Source organism: Anomalospiza imberbis, chromosome 8, assembly GCF_031753505.1.
Source record: "Anomalospiza imberbis isolate Cuckoo-Finch-1a 21T00152 chromosome 8, ASM3175350v1, whole genome shotgun sequence".
In the NCBI taxonomy this organism is placed as follows: Eukaryota; Metazoa; Chordata; class Aves; order Passeriformes; family Viduidae; genus Anomalospiza; species Anomalospiza imberbis.
In genome coordinates, this window is record NC_089688.1 from 9005420 (window position 1) to 9029626 (window position 24207).

The 24207-nt window shown below is 41.5% G+C and overlaps 1 protein-coding gene and 1 long non-coding RNA gene across 5 annotated transcripts; one reads left to right on the plus strand and one right to left on the minus strand.

The window, feature by feature from the left end:
• Positions 1 to 1045: 1045 nt before the first annotated feature.
• On the minus strand, positions 1046 to 22623 carry LOC137477890 (synaptotagmin-15-like). 4 transcript variants are annotated; one of them, XM_068197249.1, is made up of 8 exons: positions 22485 to 22623; positions 6894 to 7092; positions 6102 to 6244; positions 5271 to 5566; positions 4312 to 4482; positions 3682 to 3802; positions 2460 to 2639; positions 1046 to 1349 (listed from the first exon to the last, which is right to left on the minus strand). In XM_068197249.1, the coding sequence occupies exons 3-8, from the start codon at positions 6142 to 6144 to the stop codon at positions 1213 to 1215; spliced, it is 948 nt and encodes a 315-aa protein (XP_068053350.1). In that variant the 5' UTR covers positions 6145 to 6244; positions 6894 to 7092; positions 22485 to 22623; the 3' UTR covers positions 1046 to 1212. The 4 variants fall into 4 exon arrangements, with proteins under 4 accessions (XP_068053350.1, XP_068053348.1, XP_068053347.1 ...); XM_068197247.1 differs by lacking the exon at positions 22485 to 22623 and adding an exon at positions 10190 to 10303; XM_068197246.1 differs by lacking the exon at positions 22485 to 22623 and adding an exon at positions 10190 to 10303 and having other exon boundaries at positions 6102 to 6298.
• Positions 7363 to 9733, plus strand: LOC137478558 (uncharacterized). Its single transcript, XR_011001649.1, has 3 exons — positions 7363 to 7452; positions 7881 to 7984; positions 9570 to 9733. It is a non-coding gene; the product is annotated as an uncharacterized lncRNA (long non-coding RNA).
• Positions 22624 to 24207: the final 1584 nt, after the last annotated feature.

Below are 24207 nucleotides of genomic sequence, written 5' to 3' on the forward strand. Positions count from 1 at the left end.
GGTAATAACAATATTATCAAAATGGAAATGTGGTTTCATCTCCCCAGAGAAGCCTAATATTTTCAACATTTGGCATTAATTAATATTGTATCCTGTTTGAAAGGACGTTGGTTTGATTTCAGCTGTAGGGGTTATGGAACATGATTGTGCAAAATGTTTTGCTGCAGCAGTCTGTGTGTCTGGTTTATGACTGTACAGTGAGAAGGGTACAGAGCTCAGGTCCCCAGTGAACAATCAGAAAGAGAAGATTGTCCTATTTTATTTTGATTAGGAATAATTGCTCCAAATTACTTTAGAGAGCAGTAATTTATTTAATGAAGAAGACTCTACTACTAAAACAGACACATGCCCAGGGGGCTTAAGCTAATTGGATTTTCAGTGTAAGAATGGTCATAGTAGGTCAAACCAAGGCTCTTGTAATCAATGCTCTGTCTCCAGCAGAGGTGTGTTTAGAGAGAAATATAAAAGGATAGGACAGGTCTTCATATTACTGTTTCAAAGTACTCCAGTACTGGAATAGCCTCCAGTCACTTGTGACTCTGTGACTTCTTTGCTTGTCCCTTAGTGTCAACACAAAGTGCTGTAGTTGGGCTCAGCTGAAAACATTGAACTGAGTTACTTCAGGAAATACACTGTGAACAGCTGCTTCCAGGTGTGTGACCAGAAAGCAGTGCCTTCACCCTTCTTGTTCAAAAGAGGTCTAAAATAGCAGCATTATATTTAAAACAACTTCTGCATGTATTAGTCAATGTCTTTTGGGCTTGTCTCACTTGCCCAGCTCACTGGGCTTCTCTCCCCTTTGGTGAAGCCACTGTGGTGATGTGGAGCAGTGGGCAGATAGGCCTGGTGTCATCACTGGCAATTCTCGGGTTTTGGGCTCTATCTACATGATGTGTGATCATTTGTGCCCAGAACTCATGACCAAGAAGTGGAATTTACTAGTCAAAATAATTAATACTGAGAGATCACATTTGGCTGTTTTACTTGCTCAGCTGCTTGTTAATTTAACATATATTTTGAAGAGTGGAAAGAGGGACTCCCAGCCTATCAGGGACCAAATCTTTTATTTGTGTTTGGTCAAGGAAATAATTTAATTGATTCTTTTCTTATTCAGGTACAAAATCTTAGCAAAGATTTTTGTACTCTTTAGATGAGAAAGATAGATAGTAAGAGCTTTTCCATGTTAAGGTTGTTTTTTTTTCTCAGTGCTGTTCATGTGCTGTGGCAGAGAGCATGCCATCGTTTAACCAGCTCCTTGGGCTTGCTCATCATCTCATTCCAGTGTTCCAGTTCTCTGCCACGTGTGTACATGAAAGGCCCAACTACTACTCGTCCCAGCAGAAGTGTTTCTGGGAAAAAAAGAAAGCAGTTAGTGATGGGCACCTGTGATGCTTCTCTGGAATCCATGCCTAAATTATAATATCAACATGTATTTCTCCAAGTAATACCTTTTCTGAAATGTATTTTTAAACCAAAATATTCCTCAAGGAAATAACTCTGGCTTTCAGGTTCTGTAGCTTCTGCCTGCTGAGGTTCAGCATTAAAAAAGGTATGGCAGTAAGTGGGTGTTTGGTCAATGCAGGCCCATCCTTTTGCCTACAGTTAAACTAAAACATCTTCAAGGCACAAACATCTCATCTGTATCTGCCCTGCCCCTTTACCTCAGGTTTACTGGGGAAGTGCGCCCTAATTTTGGGCATCAGCAGCCTCAGTAGGATTCACATGATGCTCTGGCTTTGCAAAAAATAAATGCAGTTACTGAGACAGCTGGGAGCTGTAATATGTGTGTTGCCACTGCCAAGGACCAGATTGTTTATTCATGCCTGGATTTTTCAGCTATGAATGGGGAAAATTATTGAGATCATATTTGCACTGCAGCGAAGATGTTTTTCTTGTGAGCAGTGGAAATGCTGAATTCTGATTTGCTTCTGTAAGCAGAGCTCCTTAATGGATTCTCTGACAGTTAGTAAGAGGTGGCTTCAAGCATGAGGTTTTCTGCCAGGGAATGGGGATGTTTGCTAGTCTCTCTTCTTTCTCACTGCTGAGAGAATTAAAATTCCTATTCCTCTTTCAAATATGCTCAGAAAGAGTGAACGGCCACACAGTTTTGCAGGCTTTGTGTTACACACACAAGTGTTCACATAAGCTTGTTTTAATGGGATACTGGAATGAAACAAAGTCACAGCACCTTGTACTGACATTGACTAGTCTACAGTGATTTTATTCATGTCTTGAATATTATTCATGTCTTATTCATGAAACCGAGCCTCTGAAATTGAGACATATGCTTTACTACAAATAAGTTGTTCTGCTTTTAAGGAGACAACCTTTGAAATACCCCAAAACTCTTAAAAGTTTTATGATTATTGCTGAAAAGGAATTACTGCCTCTCAGGTTTAAACATGTCTCAAATATGTAAGAGATTTGACACCTTGACTGTAATAATTTATCTAACTTACTTTCTCCTTTGTTACTCTGCAGCACAGATAGACTCAGGCTTGCTGTATCCAGCTCTGTCTGATCTGCCTTGAAACTGAAGGTTTCATTGTACACAGGATTGGGAGTTCCCAGGAGAGCTGCTGTCTTTTTACTTTTGATGAATTTATTATGGTTCATTAGTGAGACTTTGACATACACACCTTGGAGAAAAAGAAATTCAAGACTAAAAGACATCTTCAAGAAGCAATTGGGAGATGGCTTAAGGAATTTTTTCCTTTTGGGAGTCAGTATCAAGTGTACCATCAGATTGTGAAAGATTCATGGAGCACACATGACAGCATGACATAAAACAGGGAGTACACAAAGTACTGAGGGTACAGTTTTGCAGTGCACTTTACAATTTAAGTGCTGTTAAAATAAGTAGCCATATTCTTACCCTGCATCCTTGATCTTATGTTTCTGTGCCTTCCCTTCATCTGATGGAGACTTTTTTGGAGGCTTAATTTGTTCAGTCAAAAAAAACTTCATAGTGATGTGTGTATATAGAGGACTAAACCTCTTTTCTTTTTAAATGGTAGTTGTATTTTGCATTTATATTGTTTCACTTCAAAGCCCTGCAAGAAATGACTACAGACTGAAATACAAGTTTGGTTCTTCATCCGTTTTTGCTTCTGAGTGGTAGATTTTAAACAGCCTTTTGAGGTAATCTCTGAGACCAGGGATACGTGAGTATGGTGCACCAGAAAAAGCCCTCTGCACTAAGGGAGAAAATTGTGACTCCATGCCATGGTCCTTTGAACAATAGCCAGGCTGTGCTAAACTGGGATTTTTTTCTCTCAATTCAGTTCCTCCCAGGACAGCTGTTCAGTTGTCCTGCAGCTGTTACCTCTGAGAATTTGACTGGAGGCAACTGTTCATGTCAGTATCCCCTGAAATGCTGCCTTCTGTGGACTGGAGAGCAGCAAAAGGATGCTGCTGACTGTACAAAAACAGGAGAAAAAAGTTACCATAAATTGCCACAGGACAAATTTTTTATTATGAAACAAACCCCAAACATAGCAAAACTTAACTATCAAAATCTAATTGCCTCAGGGCAAAATATGGCTTGTTTCCACTCAAATCACCAGGATGTTTATTTAGTCCTGTCAGAGTCCCACAGCACAAGCCTGGGTGTACAGATGAGGAAGGAGCAAATTAAAACAGGAAGTGTGGAGCTGATAGCAGGGAGGAAATCCCACTTACCAACAGCAGGGCTCTCCTCCTGGAGCTTTAATCCCCTTGCCCTCAGAACCACCACAGTGAGACGGCCCAGGTAGTCATTGTAGCTCAGGGAGAACTGGATATCACCGTGCTCTGAAGGAGGCTTTGGAAGCAGAACAACACCTGTCAAATATATCTGAAAAACTCTCTCGTTGCATGGTCAGATGGGGAGACCAATCCTTTTTCATGCTAATGGTTTCTGTCACATTAAGGCATGTGAGTGAATTGTAATGGCTTTATTTACGCTGTTGTAACATTTGATGGAACCGATTAATCAGCCTTCCTGACCCTCAGAATTACTCTTTTCCAGGGTATATCTATTTCCTTGTCTCTTCTGCTCTTTTCTGCTCTAATTGAAAAGAGAAGCAAATAACAAAAGTTCTTATGTAACGACCTCCTAATTCACATGACTTTTTCTAAGCATCTGGGTACTCCCTTTACAACAGCTATGGATCTGCAAGTTGGTAAGATGGGAATTTCTCTTCCAAATGTTTATGAAGTACTTTTGCATTTGAGGTACTTGGTAGAACATAGTTCTACTTCAGCTATATCCTTCCAATACTTGTAAGATGACAGAAGTTCCACAGTGCCAAGCAGCCTGGTATCACATACCTCCAAGTTTTCTTTCTCCAGATCTCTCCATATGACTAGTTTGTTGTCCTCAGTTAATGCTTCATTTTTTAGTGGGAATATAACTTGGCCTAGGAGATGATGCTTCTTCTGTTTATCAACATGATAAACCAAAAACTTTAGTGTCCTTTGTAGCAACACTTTACTAGAGACCTGTACAGGAAAATGAAGACTATTAATAATTATAAAATATCTGACACTTTTCTACTCTAGCATGTCTTCAAAGAAAATATATTCCAAACTGTGGTAAGTGTAGTTGGAGATTTCCTTTAATTATTTGAAGTCTACTTTTAAAATTTGCCCCAAGTTTTAGCTATGCAGAAGTCAAGATCCAAGCTAAAATACGAGTTTATTTGAAAGCTGTGAAGTTAACTGGTGGTTTTATAGCTCATATGGATCTAGTGCTGTGTGATGCGTTCACTTTCAGATTCAGATGTTTAGAATCTGTAAACATTTTTTCAGTTGTCTGAAACACAAACTTTTTTTTGTTTTAAAGCTTTTGTCTTGTGTGCTGAAAGCCTATTATGTTAGCATGGGATGGAAAGATGAACAGCACTGTACAAATAGCAGCCCACACATACCTCCCAGGTTCTGCTGTCTAGCCTACTTCCACAGCAAAGAAACTAAAAGCTGTGAAAGCATTTTGTCAGTACTGGCTCCTTCTGGACTTCTAGAACTGCTGGGCTGAACTGATCAGCTGTAGTTCAAAACTGGAGTTTTCGTTATTCCCAGGGCAAGTTCTGGAATCCTTAACTTTGGCACAGACCAGAAGTAAGATCAGTTCTGTAGCCCAGCATCTCCAGAAGCCCCAGTAAAAAATCCTGTCTCTTGTGGAAACAACTTCTGTCTTGGTAGAAGCATTGTGAACATACAAACATGTACCGTAGTTTGACAAGTTAATATTTGCAAACAAAAATCTTCCTCTTCAAAAGAAAAAGTACCTGGAAAACAAAGTTCTCATCAAACTGTGGGTTAAGAGTTTTACGTTTTGTTTTGGACTGCAGGTAGCTTCTTTCATCAGGCAGCAGGTAGATTTTCACAAATGGACTGCAGGATTCAGCAGGAGGCTGCAGCTTTCTGAGTTTGATCAAGGAGACGAGGAGCCTTTCTGACTCTTGCTCGTATTCTATGGAGAACCAGAGGCGGCCAATGCTGCCATCAGGAAAATCTGTTTCGCTTTTGTCTTCAGGAAACTTGTACAGATCTGGGTTAATGGTCCCTACAACATAAGCTCCAGCTACAAAAAAAGGCAAAACAAGCACCCTCAGATTAGCCTCAAGAACCATTGCAGGCATTTTTATACCACTGCTGTATTTGGGTAAATCAGATTACCCTCTTTATTAACAATCCATTTTCTGTATTAATTTCATCTTTTATTTCCTTTTCCCTCAAATTTGGGGGAGTAATTATAGGCTGCATCACTTTCTTTCCCTTATTCCTGTGATTGTACCTGGTTAGCTCTAGCTATTTGTTGTTGCAGTGTGCAGCTGGTGACTGCTGTTTCTGGGGACAACGGACATTTCCTGGCCTTTACAAAATATGGGAGGAGAGATTGCTTTGTCTGCCATATGTGTAAGGTACCACTGTACTGGGTAATTTTCATGTATAAAATACATAAATTGCCCAATTGTCATATATAAAATATATAACTACATAGATCATTTAGGGCTTGTGCTGTGTAATGCTATCTCTGGTGTGCCCCCAAGATACATGCTTCATAATAATAAAGCCACCCTACCCTGAAAAACAGTCCCATTTTTGCAATGCCATACCCAAAGAATGAAATGATGACCGTGGCCCAGACTGAGGGGTCATGAAGGGGTCCCTGTCTTCCTGAACCTGTTCTTCATTTGTCAGGTGAATCCAGTCTCGCCCATGCAGTGTTGGTGGAATGATAAATGGAACACTTCTGGATCTGCTCAAGACAACAGCACCTATTGACTCTTCTGGTTTAAATGTGGAAACCAAACTTGATAAGAGTAGTAAGTTTACTGTTCTTATGTCACAATTTAAGAATCTACAGTCATTTAAAAATAAAATCAAAAAGCAAATAAAATCAATTGCTTAATGCATAAAAAGACAGTGAGGCATATTAGATCTTAATTCTTCTGACATATTCTTCTCTTTCCCCCTTTCCTTCCCTTTAGAATTTATCTTTCAAAGGAAAGGAAGAATTAACTGCAGCTGCTTTTTTTAGAGCCAAAACCCCTACAATGATTAATTCTCTAAAAGAGTCTCCTTCCTGAACTGAAGTTGTATTGTTTTTTTTTTTAATTAGACTGGAAATGACTCTGGAACATAGGCTGGGTTTGTCTAACAGGTATATCCATCCATTCACTAATTACACTTGAATATATTATCTCTTTTAAATAAATCAGGAGTAATCATCACTTTCATACTTTTCCTAAAGGAACAAAACAGAACATGACTGATGTTTTCATATAATTTAGGGATCTCCTTTATTTCTGTACATGCATATATTTGGATCACCTGCTCATTTGACATTTGACAAGTTGAAATAAATTACATAGCATATGCTTTAAAAACAAAATGAAAAGACGTACCCTGTGCTTTTTCGTTGAATTTCAGAATTTGCCTTATCTTGGAAAATGGTATTTGCATTTGTTGTTTTGACAGGATTGATGAGCTTTTCATAAGAAAAGAGGCGGCAACATTTTTTCCAGAGCAGATATGCAGTTATTCCAAGGAGAACAAATAAAAGGATCCCTCCTATTATACCTCCAGCCACAGCAACTGCTTGCTCTGTTCAAACATAAAAGCACAGAAAACATCATGGGAAGATCAAAGTTAAGTATATTTTGGGTGTAGACAGGAATATTAAAGCTAACAAAAACCATTCCAAAATTCTTTTTAAATGAGACATTCAGCTCACGTGTGCATTGTTTGGTTATGGCATGGTGCAGCACCTGAAGACACATGACAATGGCAGTGCCAGATGACAGTGTTCAGAAGCACTGGCAGGTACTGCAATGTGAAAAAACCCCAATGCCAAAGAATTGTTCAAGCTCTGGTTTTAGCATTAGCATTTACCTTAGCATGGCAGAAGTGCTAGAGCTTGCATAATGGAAGAAAAAGAGAACCCAGGAGCACCTAATATGAAAGGTACCATTATTTTGGTTTGGTTTGTTCTTCCAAATATTAATCTATGTTGAATTGAATCTAGGCTCTGGCACAAGGAACAAAGTAAAGCTATGGGTTGTTTTCTTTCTAAGGATGCATGTGTTTCCTGATCTGTGAAGTCAAAGTTAAATATCCATTAAACAGAATTTCCTGAACTGTGAGTACTTAACATACAACAAAATCTTGTATAATTACTGTGAACAAACCAAAACCCAAATAAAACTTAATAAATGTATTTAATATGAATATGAGAAATTCTGTTGTGAGAATTTCTCGTTAGACCAAGGGCAGACAACTGATAATGGGCTCAGTTCATTGCTTTCACATTTTTGCTGAGAATGCTGGCGTGATAGGCTGCAAAGATTATTTTGCTCTGTACGTAAACTCCTGAATGATTTTCCACTCTGCAGACATGGGAGGCAGCTGAGGAGCAGCTGAGTACTGGGTGCTGACAGTTCTCAAGGTCTCCCCTGAAACTGAAGTAGTGGAGTGATCTGGCATTTTTTCACAACTGGTAATGAATTTTTTTTCCTTTTCTCTGCTTTTAGGTAGAGATAACTGTGATTATGCTTTATTCCTTTTTATCTGTCTGTGCTTGCAGTTAGCTGCCTCTATACAATGGTATTAGTAAAATAAAGACAATACAAGCACAAAATAATCAGTCAACACTAGTGATCGTTTTGACTATCAAATAATAATAGTTTTGAATAATTCAAAATTATTTTCATTTAATTTAGTTTATTCATTGGAGCTATAAAGAGTCCAGGAGGTGAGTTGCATGTACGTATATTGCTGATCTTTTTCAGTGTTTCCCTGTTGCAGTAAGTGACATGAAATATCCTTCAGCTACAGAACACTTAAGTAATTACCTTGTGCTATGAAATTAACCTGGCCATAGCGCCTCAAAAGCCTTAATCTGATCCTGACTCATTTTCCTGCATTTGGTGGAGTCACCGGAGCCAGGCTGGTTTTGCAGCTCCCCTCCAGGTGTGTTGCCTTAGGCCTCTGCAGGAACTGGCTGTCTGCTTCCCTGAGTCACACAATCACTCCTGTCTCCCAGCACCACCATGGAGCAGCCGCCTGCTCCCGGCTGTACCACAGCGACAGCACTTTGCTGTCCTTGCAGCTGGTAGGGGAACTGAGTGGGTTCCAGCATTCAGCCAGACTATTAGTACAATCCTTATTCTGAGCAACAGGAAACAAGCACCTACTTGGTGTGGGTTAATATTAATACAGAGACAAGTCTGATGGTTCCATGTGAGTAAATTTGTTTTCCTTGATAAGAATGCACAGTATGAGGAAATGCATATGAGCATGGGAATTTTGTGTGTTTGTTCCTTTTAGTTTTGCAGGGCAGGCTCAAGTATATCTTCAGTCAGACTCAGATTTTATTGCATCTCAGGAGGCTAGATGTAGAAAAAATGCTTCAGTTTAACATCCATGAACATAATAGAAATTAACGGTTTCCTTCATGTAGGTGCACTAGAAACAACACATATATCTATATGGCTGGTAGTTTTACTGTCTGACATGAGTATCAGAAAGGTTAACATTTCACGCAAGCTGTACAGGTCTTTGTTTAGCTTGTCCTCTTCATTCACAAGTCTTTGATGCTCTCAGCAGCAGTCCTGTGTTCCACTATAGCCAGTTTGTCACTATTTACCATTAAAGACAGGAAGATGAGGTGTGCATTGGTTTTGGAGTAAGAGAATGAGTTTCCAGTCTCTTAGTTAATGAGTTTGTGTGTACTGAATTTGTTCACTGCAGAATGATAAGTATTCGTGACACACCCATAGGCATTGACTAAAATTCTGGGGTTTTTAAACTTTACACAGCTGTAGATATAAGGTAAAGTTTTACTCATTTCAGTAGTTACCTGTAATTTAATGAGAGTAAGGAGAATTTGTCTCACTTTTAGACCATTTTATCTGATTAGATCAGCAACAGAACCGGTGGTTTAGGGCATAATCTAGCACTAGTCACAAAATCGACCACTGAGATAAGTTGTGTCCATTGTATGCAGGGAGAAAATATGTATCTTTTAAAATAACTACCTATTATCATGAGAAATTGATATATTATATCCTGCTGTGGTACAGGATCATGGCAGAGGAGATGGAAGAGACCTGTTGGACCACTTCATCTCCCTCCAGCTGAGCCAGGGGACTGTCTCCTGCTAATAGGTACCGGGTTTATCCTAGCATAGAGCAGGTGGTCACAGGCATCCTCTGTCTCCTCTGGGATTGCATCCCTTTTTGCTTACTGTGTGATTATGTGCTTTTAATAAGCTCTACTTAAACTTTGCAGTAAGCCTTTTGGCTTCTGAGCAAGTTTCCGAGCAGCCCGTTCTCCACCACGAGTTTTAATCCCCATCTAAAGACACAGTCTAAGCCCATGTACAGTATAAATTAAATAATTGAGGAGGAGTGGAGGCAAGATTTCCCACTAGCTGTGCCTGTCTCCAGCGCCGAGCTCTCTCTCCTCTGTCAGGCGCTCCGGGCGGTGCTGCCGGCCCTGCAGTTCCAGGCTGCCTCTTCCCTGGCGGGCTCCGGAGGGAGGCCGGGCAGGTGCGCAGGGACCGGTTTGAGCTGATGCTTTAGCGAGCCTTCCCCAGCGCCAGCGGGACGGCGGCAGGCGCCCGGCCGGGGCTGCGGGAGGAGCCGGCACCCCCTCCCTCGCTCCCTCCCTCGCTCCCTCCCAGCGCGCCCCCGGCACTTACCGGGCATGGGTGCCGCCGCTCCCGCGGGCCCGGCGCGAGTGCCCGCCGCCGCCCCGGTGTCCGAGCGCCGCAGCCCCTCCCCGGCCCGCCCCCGCCGCTCGCACACGGCAGAGGCTGGCAACAGCAGCTCAAAGAGAGGCATCTCTAGTGCAAGAAAAGCAAAGGGACCCGCTGGGGAAAGATTCCGCGCAGTCCCAGGCTCCCCGAGCCCGGCCAGCACAGACGTTGCCGATCTTCCGCGGAGGGAGGGCTGGGATCGGGCAGGAATGATGCTGACCATTGTGCTGCATAAATCCTGTCAGCCCTAAAGGCACCTGTGCGCCACTGCCTGTGTGAGAGAACGCCAAAAGCTGCAGTTACGCTCAGAAAAATTCTTTTCTATTAGTAGCTTAATTCTGAATATACGTGTGGGCAAGAACACGAATGTGTGTGCATTTCTTTTATATCTTAAACAAAATATGTAAGCACAAAGGAACACATATCTCCTTAGATAATTGCAATTACAGCCCCTTCTACTTGTATTTATGAACGTAATGGTCTTTAATCCTCGAGTGTGTAATGGATACAACCAACCGGATCTTAACCAGCCAAATTATTCACGCCTAGTTCAGAAACAAAGTATTTGCCGTCACTTCTTGTCTGCTAGTGTTTCTTTCACAGCCAGTATATGACAAGAACCTATACCTTAAATTTAACAGCTGTTTGTATTTCATGTTCTCTTCACAATTGTTGCATGTGTAGTGCATAGTGATGTTTAATCTAATAGCCAAAGAAACGCAAAGTAATTAGAACCAGTAGGATCCTAACAAAATATCCTCTGTTTCTGTAGAATCTTAGAATGCTTTTCATTCCATTTCAAATGTTCTGCTGTAAATGTAGCACGGTTAAGCTTTTTCTATTAATTTTGAGTCCTCTGGAAGAAAGAAAGAACTTAGATAATTTTAACCCAAAAAAGAAAAAGCTTCATATATTTTACTTTTACACTTGTAAGATAGTTAATTATTAAAGAAATATTGCACAGTCAGTGCTTTTGCTACTCTTATTTCTCCAATTAGTGCAAACACTGAAGGAGAGTTTTTTTCTCAGCAGTTTTGCACTTGTCAGGATAACGTCTATAAGCATGTCTGAGGCAACCAAAATTTTTGAGTTGCGTGGCAAGACAACAAATGCCTGCTTTCTCTTGCAGTGTTCTTGCTTGAGCTCACTTTGGTGGCTGTGTGAGGAGTGCCGCAGCTGCTGCGAACACCTGATTGCTTTCCAGAGCACTGTTGACCAGTAAAGTGATCGGTGCCAGATGCACTGGCTCCCACACAAGCCCTGCTGCCTGTGGGGAGGTGTGGGAAGCTGGGACATCTGGGCAGCAATACCCAGTAACCATCCGCTGATTCAGCTCCTGTTTCGGTGAGCCCGGGGATGGGACAGCGTGACCTGGAGGGGCAGATCTCGCCCTCCCCAGGTCCCTGTGGAAGGAGTTAATGGCAAAGCTGTTGAGCAGGGAGCTTTAATTTTGATTCTCTGCTCCACTGTGAAGTTCCCATTTCCAGTCTTTCTGTGCTGAGTTCTTGCAACAGCTGGAAATCAGAATAAATACAGGACATGAAACACAACTATACCCTCCTTTATCTCTGATTGCAGCCTCCTTCTTAGCCTAAATCCCTGAACAGCTAAGAGTTTAATGTTTCGTGGACCTAGATATTGTACTATAAATATTCTGTGTTTCTGGTGCATATTTTGTAACAAACACATTTTTCGGTGTCCCTACCCAGGGACATCTCACAGTCAAACCTTGAGCTTTAAAAGATCACTTAAAAAATCTGTCACAAAACAATTCTGCAAAGTGTGTTACCTTAAAAACAGTGATGTCACATTGCTCATTTGACGCCTATCTAAATAACAGCAAATAATTTATCATATATTCATGTAATTCCCACTAGACTGGGTGAAATTCAAGATATATATTTTTTAATTGGATATCTTTGAAAAAAACCTGTGAATATTTGCTTGATATATAAACCCTTTTATCCAGCTCTGATTTACAATTAATTTGATTGCATGTAATTACTTAAAGCTGTTTATAGGAACATACCTTGATAAAGGATAGAAAAATATTTAAAGAAGATAGAGTTGTAGGACCACAAGGTCTTTAGAAAGGTAAGTAATTATAGCATCATTTTACACTGAAGTCTAACTCCTGCTATAATTTATTAATAATCTTAAAGCTTCAACAGATCCTGTTCAATAAAAGGGTTTTCCTTTATTTTTTTAAATCCCATTTTGCAGCCATAGAATGATGTTCAAGTCCATCCTTTTCAAGTGAAATATATTCAGGTTATTCTGCCTTCACACCCACTCCCTCGTGTTTGTGAATTTTGACTTTCACGTTGGTGGTACCTTCATCTGCAATGGCATTTACAGTGCAATTTTGACTTTCATGTTGGTGGTACCTTCATCTGTAATGGCATCTAGAAAGAGGTAAACTTTTTTTTTTCCAATTAAATGTGGACTAATGTTATTGAGACCAGTGAATTATTCAGGAACAATAGATTGGGGTCTGCAGGGAGCATTGATGGGCACCCTGACTACAACAAATAGATTACATTGAAAAGTATAATTGCAAATGGCAGAAATAATGAGTACTTAGAATTTCTATAGTGCCTTTCATTTCCAGGCAACCATTGCCTGATTTCTATACCAGCATTAATTACTGGCAGTTAACCATCACAACCCTTTTTGAAATAATACTTATTGTTATCCTGATTTTGTAGATTGTTTAATGACTGGAGTTCCTCCAGATCCACACTTGTGTAACTGAGATAAGAATTTCTCCCACAATCTCCTGTTGGCCTTGGACTGACACCTAGTTCTTGGCTTTAGCAGGCTATGGATAATTGATAGTTTCAGAAAGGAATATGTGAAAGAAAGATCTACTCTCTCAGAAAATACCCCTTGGATCTGTTCTGGGAGTCATTTGTTAGTTTCCTTTCCAAAGAAAAGATGAGAACAGGAGAGGAAGGAGGAAGTTCAGCCAGAAGGGAACCAGTCTTCCACAATTGTTTTCTTTCTTGCTTGGCTGTTGATGGTAGTCACCATCAAGCAGACTGCAATCCAGAATAGCTCTCCCAGTAAAATTACAGGTGTGAAATGGGGATAGTGACAGCAAGAAAAAAAATCTTCAAAAGATGCCATGTTTGGTGCTTCTAGATGGGCATGAGGAGAAAGACAGCAAAAGAAGAAAGGAGAGAGGGGGAAAGAGCATTAACCTAGCCATGGGGTTTGGATTCCTACTTTGGCATTTCATCTTAGCCCACTAAAACTGACCCTGCAGCTAACCTTGACATTCTTCAGGGAGAAGCAGACAGAATGCTCTCACAGGACCTGAAAAATCTTCCACTGTTCCATCAGTTTCCTCATGGCCCACAGCTGCTCAACAGAGCTTTGGCCACATAAAAACTGTTACAGCTTGTACAGAGCTGTGCATGACAGATTTTTTTCCATGCTTTGATAGTCATGTTTTGCTGGGTATTAGAAATCCTTGACAACCACAAACATTTTAGTGCCTTCTTACAAAACTTTTTAGCACTGTTACAGAATACCTACTGATATGAAAGCATCTGTAGGTAAAGTCTGCATGCCAGCACTTCTACAGGATTTAGAATGTTGCTCTTTTTTTACGTTTTCCTTTTGCTTTTAGTAAGCTTTAGCTGTTGGTGTTGCCTAATAACAAAATTTACACAGACTATAGCACCACCTCCTGTCCAAAGCTGGGCTGTGGTGCAAATAACAGAGCAAAGCAAAAAGTTCTTTAAAGGTGACTTTTTTTGAACATATGAAATAAAATTCAAAAAATGTGAACTTTTATTCCTTTCTAATGACCTTTCCTTCCTGTGTTTTATAATAGGAATTTCTGGTTTGCTTTTACTAGAATGTGTTTTTATGGTTGCAAGGTTTTTTTGCTAATGTAAATTGCATTAAGAAAGTTAGCTGGCTGTTGATGTTGTAAGAAAATAAGAATACAAAATGTTCCTTTTAAAATTATGTTATTAATAAACTCGAAGTTCAGACATAATATGCACAAGTAGAGACTTTTGCAGAGAAAGCTACTTGTGTAGCTCTGGCTTGCATGGTTTTAAAGTTTTTTGGGGGCAATATCTGACTTTTTGTTCCAGTTTTGTACACTTCCTGGCCTTGATAAGAGTAGTCTAAACTTCATAACTTTGGCAGGGCCTTGCAAGATTATATGTGTACACATGAAAAATGAACTGTTCACACAGCTGTAGTGAACAGAAGTTGCTCTAAGGCAAGGCTGGTGATTATTTTAGACAGTTTCTCCTAAGCCTCAGCCTCTCTGAGTGAGGGATAATGAATTTAGGGCAGACATTAGGTGAATTAGACAAATGGGGAGGGATTGCTGAGCAGGCAGGTGAATCTGTAGACACTAATCCATCTTAAGATTTGCAGGGAAGCACAAAATTTTATATGTGGCATAGCAATTGCACCATTTGTAATATAGCCCTAACTGGTACAGCCTTATGGGATGCAAACTTTTAACTGAGAGCAAAAGGTGATGTTTCTTTTTGGAAGCATTTACATCTGGAATCAGATACTGAAAGCTGTAGATCTGTTTCCTCCAACTTAAAGATGTTTCTGCAGGCATGTGCACCTGAAACTGCTCTCTGTATAGCAGCAAAGATTTATAGGTGTCATCCCATACATTTTTGTGTTTGAGTTGCTCAAAAGCCTGGGAAAGGCTGTAGGGAGATCTTGAGGGTCAAAGATGTAAGGAAAAAAAAATTAAAATGCTGATTTGTAGGAAAAAAAGAGTAAACCTTTCATATAATTAAGTCATTATTTCATGTGGGTGAGCATGCCTTTGTCTTTGCCCAGTGGCCAGGAGGTGGCCAGCGGGGGCCATCCTGGGGCTGTCCCTGCTGGATTTCCTTGGCAAGGGGCCCCACAGGGCGGTGCTGGAACGTGACCGAGCTCACTGGGACACAGCTTCTGGCTCTGCCGGAGCAAACGGTTCAGAGTGACCAGGAATCCCCTGGGGCATCACCCCACGTGCAAAGAAACTCACCAGAAAGAGGCACTCTGCCCATTCTTACACTGCTTTTGCAACAAGTAATCAGGAATGCCTGATCCATTTACAGAGTATTGATCTAGTACTGGTAGTGTCCAGCATGCATCAAAAATACATGATGATGTCTCCTAAATACCTCAATACCATGGGGTTTGGCTCCAAATACTTTTGATTCCAGTTGCTATCAATCAGGTTTGGTCTGTGTAGGAATCCTCGAATCAAAGGGTTAGAAATTAAATCAGGTATAGGTTACTTAAGGAGTGTCATGAGAGCAACATTGCAGCAGCTGTGTGAATTATTCCAGTGGCAACAAAAACCCCAAAAAACCTAGGCAAAACAACAACAAAAAAAAAACAAAAAACCAAACCAACAAACAACCCCCACAAACAAACAACCAAAACAAAAACCCAAACAAACAAAAACCCCCAAACAAACATAAAAAACCCCACAGCCCCAAAAAGCTCAAAAAGGGTTGATCTGACTCGATTCCTTTCAAAACTCTATTTTAGAGCCCAGCCAGGAAGGAATAAAATAAGCCGATGTGGGCATGTTTTGTGTGGTAATCACTAGAGTTGTCACTGCTGCAGAAAGAATTCTGCACACTTTTCCTGTGGTTAGCTCTTCACTTAAAATAGTTGTGACAATGTTCCAGGAAATACAAGAAATATGAGAAGGATGAAAGTAAATCTGTCAAGCTAGGAAGAATAAGTGTCACTGACACAGATATTGTTGCCTTGCTTTACTCAGAGAGAAAAAAAAAAAAAAAAGGTCTAAATGCTAGAAAGCAGTATTTTTCTCTCTGTAGGAGCTAAGCAAACAATTCCTGTTCCTTTTCCAGCCTGGGCTCAAATGGTACATGCTGTGGTTGGAAATGCTGACCTGAAGGACACCTGCACACCACAGGTGAGCTTATTATATGACTTCATTTGTATGCATGAAGAAGTACACTGGTTTTGAGAAATTTAACTGATACCTTTTTTCCCATTGCCAACATAATTTTTCCTCAAAGAGAATGAACAAGATCTCTGACAACCTGTTTAGTAGGCAGCCAGGGGTTGAAGGATGGGAGAGAGTTAAAGGAGATTTTCGTTTGATTCCTGAGACCTATGAGAGAGTATGTCCATGAGCAAAGGTTAGGTTACATAAACTAATAGATTAGAACAAGAATTAGTTGCATAAACACTATTACTGCATTTCAATCTGTCACAGAGTCAAGCCTGCAGATTATTGCAGGCAGAGTTAGCCTGGGGCTTACACTCCATCTTGCTGGGCTGCCTCTGACACTGGATAGATTTGAAATAGCATTGTTCTCTTGCTGTGGGGCTCCTCTGAAATCTAGGGCTTAGTGCAGCAAGCCTCATTTAATATTCAGTGGTGTTGCTCTCAGCTCCTGTCTAATTTGAGATGTCACTCTGGTATATTGGTTGTACAATAATTCTGTCTGTTTCATTTAACCAAGGATCATCGTGCCTCTTATGTGACTGGTTCACTACAGGCAGCCCAGGGACTAGATCCAGACCCTCTTCAAATTTCCCCCCAACTTTCCTGAAGCCTCTGTCCCTCGTCCTTCCATGATACTCTCCCCAGAATATCCTGGATGAAGTCAGGGAGACCAGTATAACAGCTCCTGCTGCATGGGGAAGAAATGAGGATGGATATGTTATCCAGGCCTGTTGTTCAGGGAAAGGGAGTTTGGATTAGGAATTTTGAGTGGACTGGAGCTCATTCACAGGCCATGAGACATTATGATGGCTGTGGACTGAGGTGTGTGGGAATATTGCAGGTCAAATGGAAAAGCAAAGCCTTTCTTGGAGCTGCAGAGCTGTGTTTTTCAAAGTGCATGAGGGCAAATTATGCTCCCAGGCTGCAGAACTTTCCTCTTGTGTAGTGTTTTCCTTTGCACTTTCCCCAGCTTCTTGCTGATCCCATTTCACCATTTTACATGTGGGAATTGAGGCATCAGAGTTCAAGTTTTTATTTAGATGCTTAACTCCCATTAAGTAAAGCAAACTCTCTCTGCAGCAGGCTTTGTTCATAGCCCTCAGCCCTGGGCACCAGTTAACATCTAGAACAGACTCCGATACTTTGTTGTTCAAAGACCAAGTAATTTTTTTTTTAATGACACCATTTGCAAAAGTAAATCAAGGAGGCTTAGTATCTACATTAATGTAGTTTTGAAAAAAAAGTCCGATTCAAACTTGCAGGAGTGTCCTGGTGTGCAAGTCACAAAAGGGCAGAATTAGCGGTGACTTCTCAAAGTGTGGTGTTCTATAGTGGGATTTCTTTCTGGAAACAGGTCCTGGGAGCCCTGCCTGCTACGTGGTCCTGGCTTCCCTCCTTTTCAGTTGAGAGTACAGAACAGATGGAAGACTAGCAATCAAATGCAGAGCGAAACTGAACATGTGATTAAATTATCAAAAGGCCAAAGCCCTTACTGCATGAAAGGCAGCTTAAAGCTACCCCAAAACTGGCTTGAAGGGTTGGATTTTTGGTGTAATTATTTATTGGATTTTGCTAATGGATATTAAAGAAGTGTAGGGAAGACATTCTAGTGGCTGTGAATGAGAGGAAATGTCATCAGGGAGAAGTAGAGCAGAGTGTCCATGTGATAGTCCCCTGATTTAACAGGCCATGTAAGGTTTGTGCAATATCATCTTTGGCTTATTGCAAAATATGCTTGAAAAAGGGAGCTTGTTTTCATTCTCCATAAGCTACCGTTCTATTTGATAACCAAACTAAAAATAGTGCTTTGTAGAGATTTGCTGAGTCTTTGAAGAACATGAGATGGTTTGTGTCAGTGGGCTGCCTCACTAACTGCCAAGGTACAATAAAGGCAAAAGAACTGGTCTGCTTTGTTGAGAAAGCTGCTCTTGTATCCAAGATGAAAAAGAAAGGAGATGGCAGAGCTCAAAACCACCAGTTTTCACAGGTCTAAAAATTCTGACAGCTTTCAAAAAGATTAATTCTGCAAAGAAGAGAAGTGCATCTATGTTGCTCCTTGAAAAAAAGTCATGTCAGTAGTGTTACAGCATTATTCCCAATGAAGATAAATGTAGGTGACCTGGCAGATTTCATGGAGACTTTGAGATAAACCCACATAAATCATCTTCCTTTTCACAGAAAAATAAAATTGTAGAATAGAGGCTTATTCAGAGACCATGCCTGCTACAATTGGGATGTCTAACCAGCAGTTGTCTTCTCCCAGGCACAAGAAGCAGAACTTGTCATGATGCTTGCTGGATAGAAACACTCTATATAGTCTTTATTTTTATACCCAAAACTCTATAGATAAATTAGGTTGACAGGCATGTTAGACATGTGGCACATAGCCGAAGGGAATGATATTTGTGGTGATTAATTGGGATGTATTGGAAAGTTTGAATTTAATGTGATATCACTTATCTGACAGAATTGCTTTCTTTATAGAACTCTGTTAGAAATGACCCTGCTGTTTATGTCAAATGGAAGGTGATGGTAAATTTCATGTTTTTAAACAATCTCAGGTGCATTTCAGTTGCCTTGAGTGTGTGTGTGAACACTTGCTATGCTAGCTCCTACACCTGACTGACTGGAATTATTTTGGGTGTGTCAGTATAAGCAAAAACTGAAAAATTGCACTGCATACAGAATGCCAATTCCAATAAGGGAAAAGTAGTATCTGGAGTGGAGAGCTTCTGCCTGGTTATAGGCATAGAAAAAGTTAAATTTGCCTATGGTGCATTAGTTATTATCTTGAAGGCTCTCTCAGACTGTGCTAAGGGGCTGTTATTCTTCAGAACACTCAAAAATGCTTTACAACGGAGAAATCCAAACCCTGATCCAAATTGGCTGTGGCAGATGACATTCAGGCAAATGAGCAGTGGTGTTACCCACAAGACAGCATATTGTTCCTGGAGGGCTGCCTTATTGTGGAAGACTAGAACATATCCCAGAAATGCATTAAGATAAAATCTGCCTGGTAGAAGGTGCAATTTCACTGGCTTAAGTGGCTTTGAATCAACAGACAACAAATATCAGCCTTCCAGGGTTTCCATGCAGAGCCTCCAGAGAGAGATGTAAACAAATTTCAGGCAGTGTTTGTGGGCACTCAAACCTGCCTCACAAAAAGCAGCAGAGCTTGGCAGGTTCAGGGCTGATTGAGGAGTTCAGAAGGCATGGTCTGGGTGGGTTCAGGTCACCCACCTGGCAGGAAAAAGTCGCTCTAAATGATGGCAGACCAGGCAGTGCAAGAAAATACTGTGGGATTATAAATGGGAAGGGGTGAGAGAAGGGCTTCAGTACCTGGTTTTAGGAGGCACCAAGCAATCAGGATGGTTTTCCTACCCCATTTCCTCTTCCGAAGAGGAGTAGATGGCCAAAGTAGCCAGTGGATTTTAGGTTAGATAAAGGGCTTTTGGGTTAGGACTGGATTTCTCTCTTGAATGTAGAAGCCCTGGTTGTCTGATGGTGACTGACAAAAGCTGGCCTGCAGGTCCAAAGCTCTGCCTGGGTGGTGCCCTTCTTCAGCAGGCAAGCAGAGCTGACTGCCTCTCTTCAACCAGGTGACTCAAAGTCAGGGGGCTGGAGTCTTGCTTTCATATGACCCTCAAACACCCAAATCAGTAAACAGTAATTTTGAAAGCTTTCTTCCATGGCTGGGCATAGGACTTTAATTTCATAAATTATACACATTCTTATGTGTCTAAGCTCTGGGTGGACTTCTCAGGAAAACATGCTAGTCAGGCTGAGCCACAGTGGCAGAACTGTTCTGAAATCATTCTCTTGAAAAATAATGATGTCCTTCTCAAAAGAATTTCTTCAGCATTGCCTGGATTTGGCCTAATGGATCTGTAGGCTACTGATTACTTATCTTCCTTTAACTATCAACTGTCTTAAAGATACATGAATAAATTCCCCAGATCTGAATGAGGCAGTTTTTCTCATCAAGAGTAGTATGCCAATTGCATTATGGATGCCCAGATTTGTGACCTGTTGATGTAAAAGTTGGTCACCAGTATCTTCCAGTAAGCACATTTTGATGATTTCAATGAAAATAGTCAACCTTGCTGGACATAGAAAATCTAGGACAAGAAAGCCCTGCAACTTCATTCTGTAAAGGGTTTGGGGGAAAATCTAAGTGCAGCATCGTCCTCTCATTTTATCTTTTATATGTTCTTGGGATGTCATTTGGGCAACCTGGGACTCATTTGGAAGATGCATTGGAGTGGAAGGGTCGTACTGAGTTGTTCCATGGCTGGCCACTGGCACTGGAACAATGTTGGAGTAGCTACAGGTGCCAGGGGTGTGTCTCACCATGTCAGCCAAAGGTCTTTGGCTGGAATAAAAAAGGAAGATGTAGAGCTGCCCTCTCCCTGCAGCACCACTGCAGTCCCATACCATAGGATGGGAAGAGTCACCTGGGCATGATCCTGGGCCAGCAGGAATGCTGATAAGGATGTGCTGGAAGGAACAGGTTCAAGGAACTTGTGTTTCCAGCCTGGCTGGAAGGATGTCAAGGTCAGCACAAAGAGCTGACTGCAAGTGCCTACTCTGCTTCACTGCTGTAGCACATGGCAGGTAAAATAACGCAGCCAGAAAGCTGCTGCTGACCCGTGAATGGCTCTCAACCCCCGCAATGCTTCCTGACCTGCAGCCCGAGGGTGTGATTGCTCAGCGAGTCTGTGGGGGTGTGCATCTTAGGAACAAAGCCTGGAAGCACACAGGAAATTCCAGGAAATTTGCAGCCCATTCTGAAGACTCAGGGAGCAACTGTACATTCCTAAAAGCATTTGGGAGGGGTGTTGATCCCCCTCTCTCAGCTGACCTAGGTCTGATGTGAGTCTGTTGGTGAAGGCTTAGGAACAAACTGAGAACTGCTGTAAGTTGTTTACAAGAATTATTAACTTCTTCCTGAACAGAAAGAAAGAGGACTTGAAAGGTTTCTTTTCTGATATTTTGGCATCCTTCTCCTTGCTCCATTTGAGATCCAACCACCCTCCGTTGTGTGAAGTTGTAAATGGAGGGCATAGGCCAGAAAAGAATAAAAGCAGCTCACAATGTGGAAACTTGGAGTGATCCTTGGGAAAGGACTGAGTGTAGCCCCTCATAAAGGTGAGCAAAAGAGGTGGTTCTATACAAAAATGGGCCACTGTGGATGGGGACGAGACTCCTCTGGTCACATCTGTCCTTGATGTTCCCTGATGCGCCACAGGTCACAGCTGGCAGCTTGGAGGAGCTGTGTACCTGTCTCCTCAAGGCGGGGTGTTCCTGTTGGGTGAGGATGGGGTGGGGATTCCCAAGAGCAGCACCCTCAGCACCCTGCCCGTGTCAGGCCGAGGACACAGCGCTGCCTCCGGTCTGCGTGCAGGGAGGGCAGGCTGGGACCCCCTGAGGGCTGCAGCACCGCGGGCGTGGGGATGGCCACACTCTCTGGGCAGCTGCGAGCCCACAAATACCTGTGCCAGGTGTGGGAGAGGGGCTGGCACAAGTGAGAGCCTTGTGGGAGGGCAGCCTCAGCTGCGAGCACCCGATGTGTGTGTTGACACGAACTCCTTGGAGGTCACTTTGGTTCAACTAAGATGTGTGTAAGTAAGTGGAAACAGGTTCTGGAAAATGGCTTGCAATAGAAAATGGTTTCTAAATTGTGTCCTGTTTGGCACAATCTAGATAGTTATCTGTAGCATACTGCTTTTTCCATTTCTCCCTGCTCAGCTCAATCTCACTCTTTGCAGTCCATGGATACATCCTTGTTCCCAGTCTGTGCCCACAGGATGGATGCATTCTGGCCTTGGGGTTTGATTTGTTTTCCTCTGATTGTTCCACGTTACCAGAAGCAATGGGTGTTTTCTACTGGTGATTTCGCCTTTATATGAGGGTTGATACTGAGCACATACCAGGATGCCTTGGTCCAGGAGTCAGTTCCTTTGTATACCTGTTATAATTTTCCTTTAACCCTTAAAATTTTATCCCTCCCTCTCTGCTCCTCCTCTTCCTGCCCGTGTGCCTCCCCTCCCTGTGCTTCCCTGGCGGCACTGCCAGCTCTGCACAGGCCCAGCTTCTCTAATCAGATGAAGCTGCAGGATTATCTCCCTCCCTCCTAGGCTCCATTTTATTTCCTCTCCAGCCAAGGGGGGTGCCGGGAAGGGGCGCCACGTCGGGGCAGAGGGAACCCCCTCTCCCAATCTCCCGCCTTTGATGCTCTCTAACAATCCCATCTCCCTTCCCTTATCATGTGCTCACCTTAGTGTCAACAGCATCAGGCTGATCACGGAGAGGAAATCTGACCTCCTTGGGCTGTTGTTCTCCTCAGATTTCTGAGCATCTGTTTTTAAATACCCTCCAAGTAACTTGTGCAGGGAAGCTGGATGTGCAATCTCTGAGTGGGGGGAAGGTAAGGACCACGGTAGTTCTCTGTCTCCTGTAAGGACACCGAGTCCTCTCCGCTTTGCCAGGAGAGTAACAAAGCAGATGAGGGGAAGGGAAGGGAGAGGAGCTGCACAGACACAGACCAGGCTTCTGTAAGTGCCGTGTTGGCAGCAGGGGGTTGACAGCTGGACTGAAAATCCCAGGAAATGGTAGCTTTCTCTTTTTCTGAAATGAAGGGAACTATGACTCTGAGCTTTAATTGAATTTAATGTAGTTCTGTAGAAGGTGGGGGTTTTTTGTGCTGATGTCTTTCACTTACATGTGCATGTGTTTGTCTTTTAGTAAATATTTCCAGAGTATACGTGTCACTGTTTCTTTGGGGGAGAAAAACCCCCTAAGCTTGTTCATCTTATTCCTCTGCACATCTGTGAGTTTATGAAGGTGCTTTTTGATTATCTCTTGTGTGTATGTTAGTGTTTGGTTACTAAAAATAAGAGAAAAGTGTAAATTTTATTCCTTTAAATTTCTGCCTTTTAGTACTAATATGCCAGAGAATCGTTTACCTTACTGTTTTCCACCATGTGTACCACTTGTTTTTTAAATTCCTAGGAATATCCAACACTAGAAAAATCTGAGGAATATTTCAGTGCTTTCTGCATATCAGCTTTGTTTTGCACGTTACGTTCCTAGATAGATGGTCAATTGCTATTTGAAATGGCAAATAACATTTTTCTCTTAAACCAAAACATGTTTTTCCCAAAGTCACAAAGTTGATTTGGTTTGGCTTTTTATTGTCACTAGATTAATATTTTATATCAGAATCCTTAGAAGTAGAAGACTATTTTCTGTATATGTTGTGATTAAAAGCAAGAGTCTGTGCTGATGCTCTCCTGGATTTCAGGGGAAGAGGGAAAAGGGAGGGAGAGCAAGCAGTTATTTCCATTTAGAGAACTCTAAGCATGAAAGGTGATGGGAAAGGAAAGATAAATACATTTTGCAAGATACTTATCTCAGATGTGAGATGGACCTTATATAGATCAAAATCTACCTCTCTTCCATTGACTCATGCTTCTAAGTAATAATCTCATACAAAATACAAAACTATCAGTGGTTTTCTTGCACCAGGACATTGATGAAAGCTTGCAGATGGTTGTTTGCATGTTTTAGTGTATGTCTGAATGTTTTCATTCAGGAGGGTGGATTAGATGAGGGCTTTGTGTTTTCATGCCATGTCTTGGTTACTCCATAAACACTTCTCCACTTATTGGGTTTTGTTGACTTTTATTGTGCAGACATTCTATCTTAACTGTATTTCAGGGAAAGCTGGAATTGCAATTTAGTTTATCTGACAGTTATTTAGGGCTGCATAAACAAGAGCAGTAAACTGTATATGGCCTTGTTGTGTCAGAGTTGGTTTATAATATGAAATGTGATAAATTTCCATCAGATAACCATGTCAAGTGCACATTTTTCTTTCCATAGCAAACTATGCATATTCAAACTGCACTTGAAAAATAAAAATGTATGAGGGAAGGTAAAACAGGGGAAAATTGTTATTGATGATCATTAGATTTCTGAAGTTTGATTTTCTTTCTTT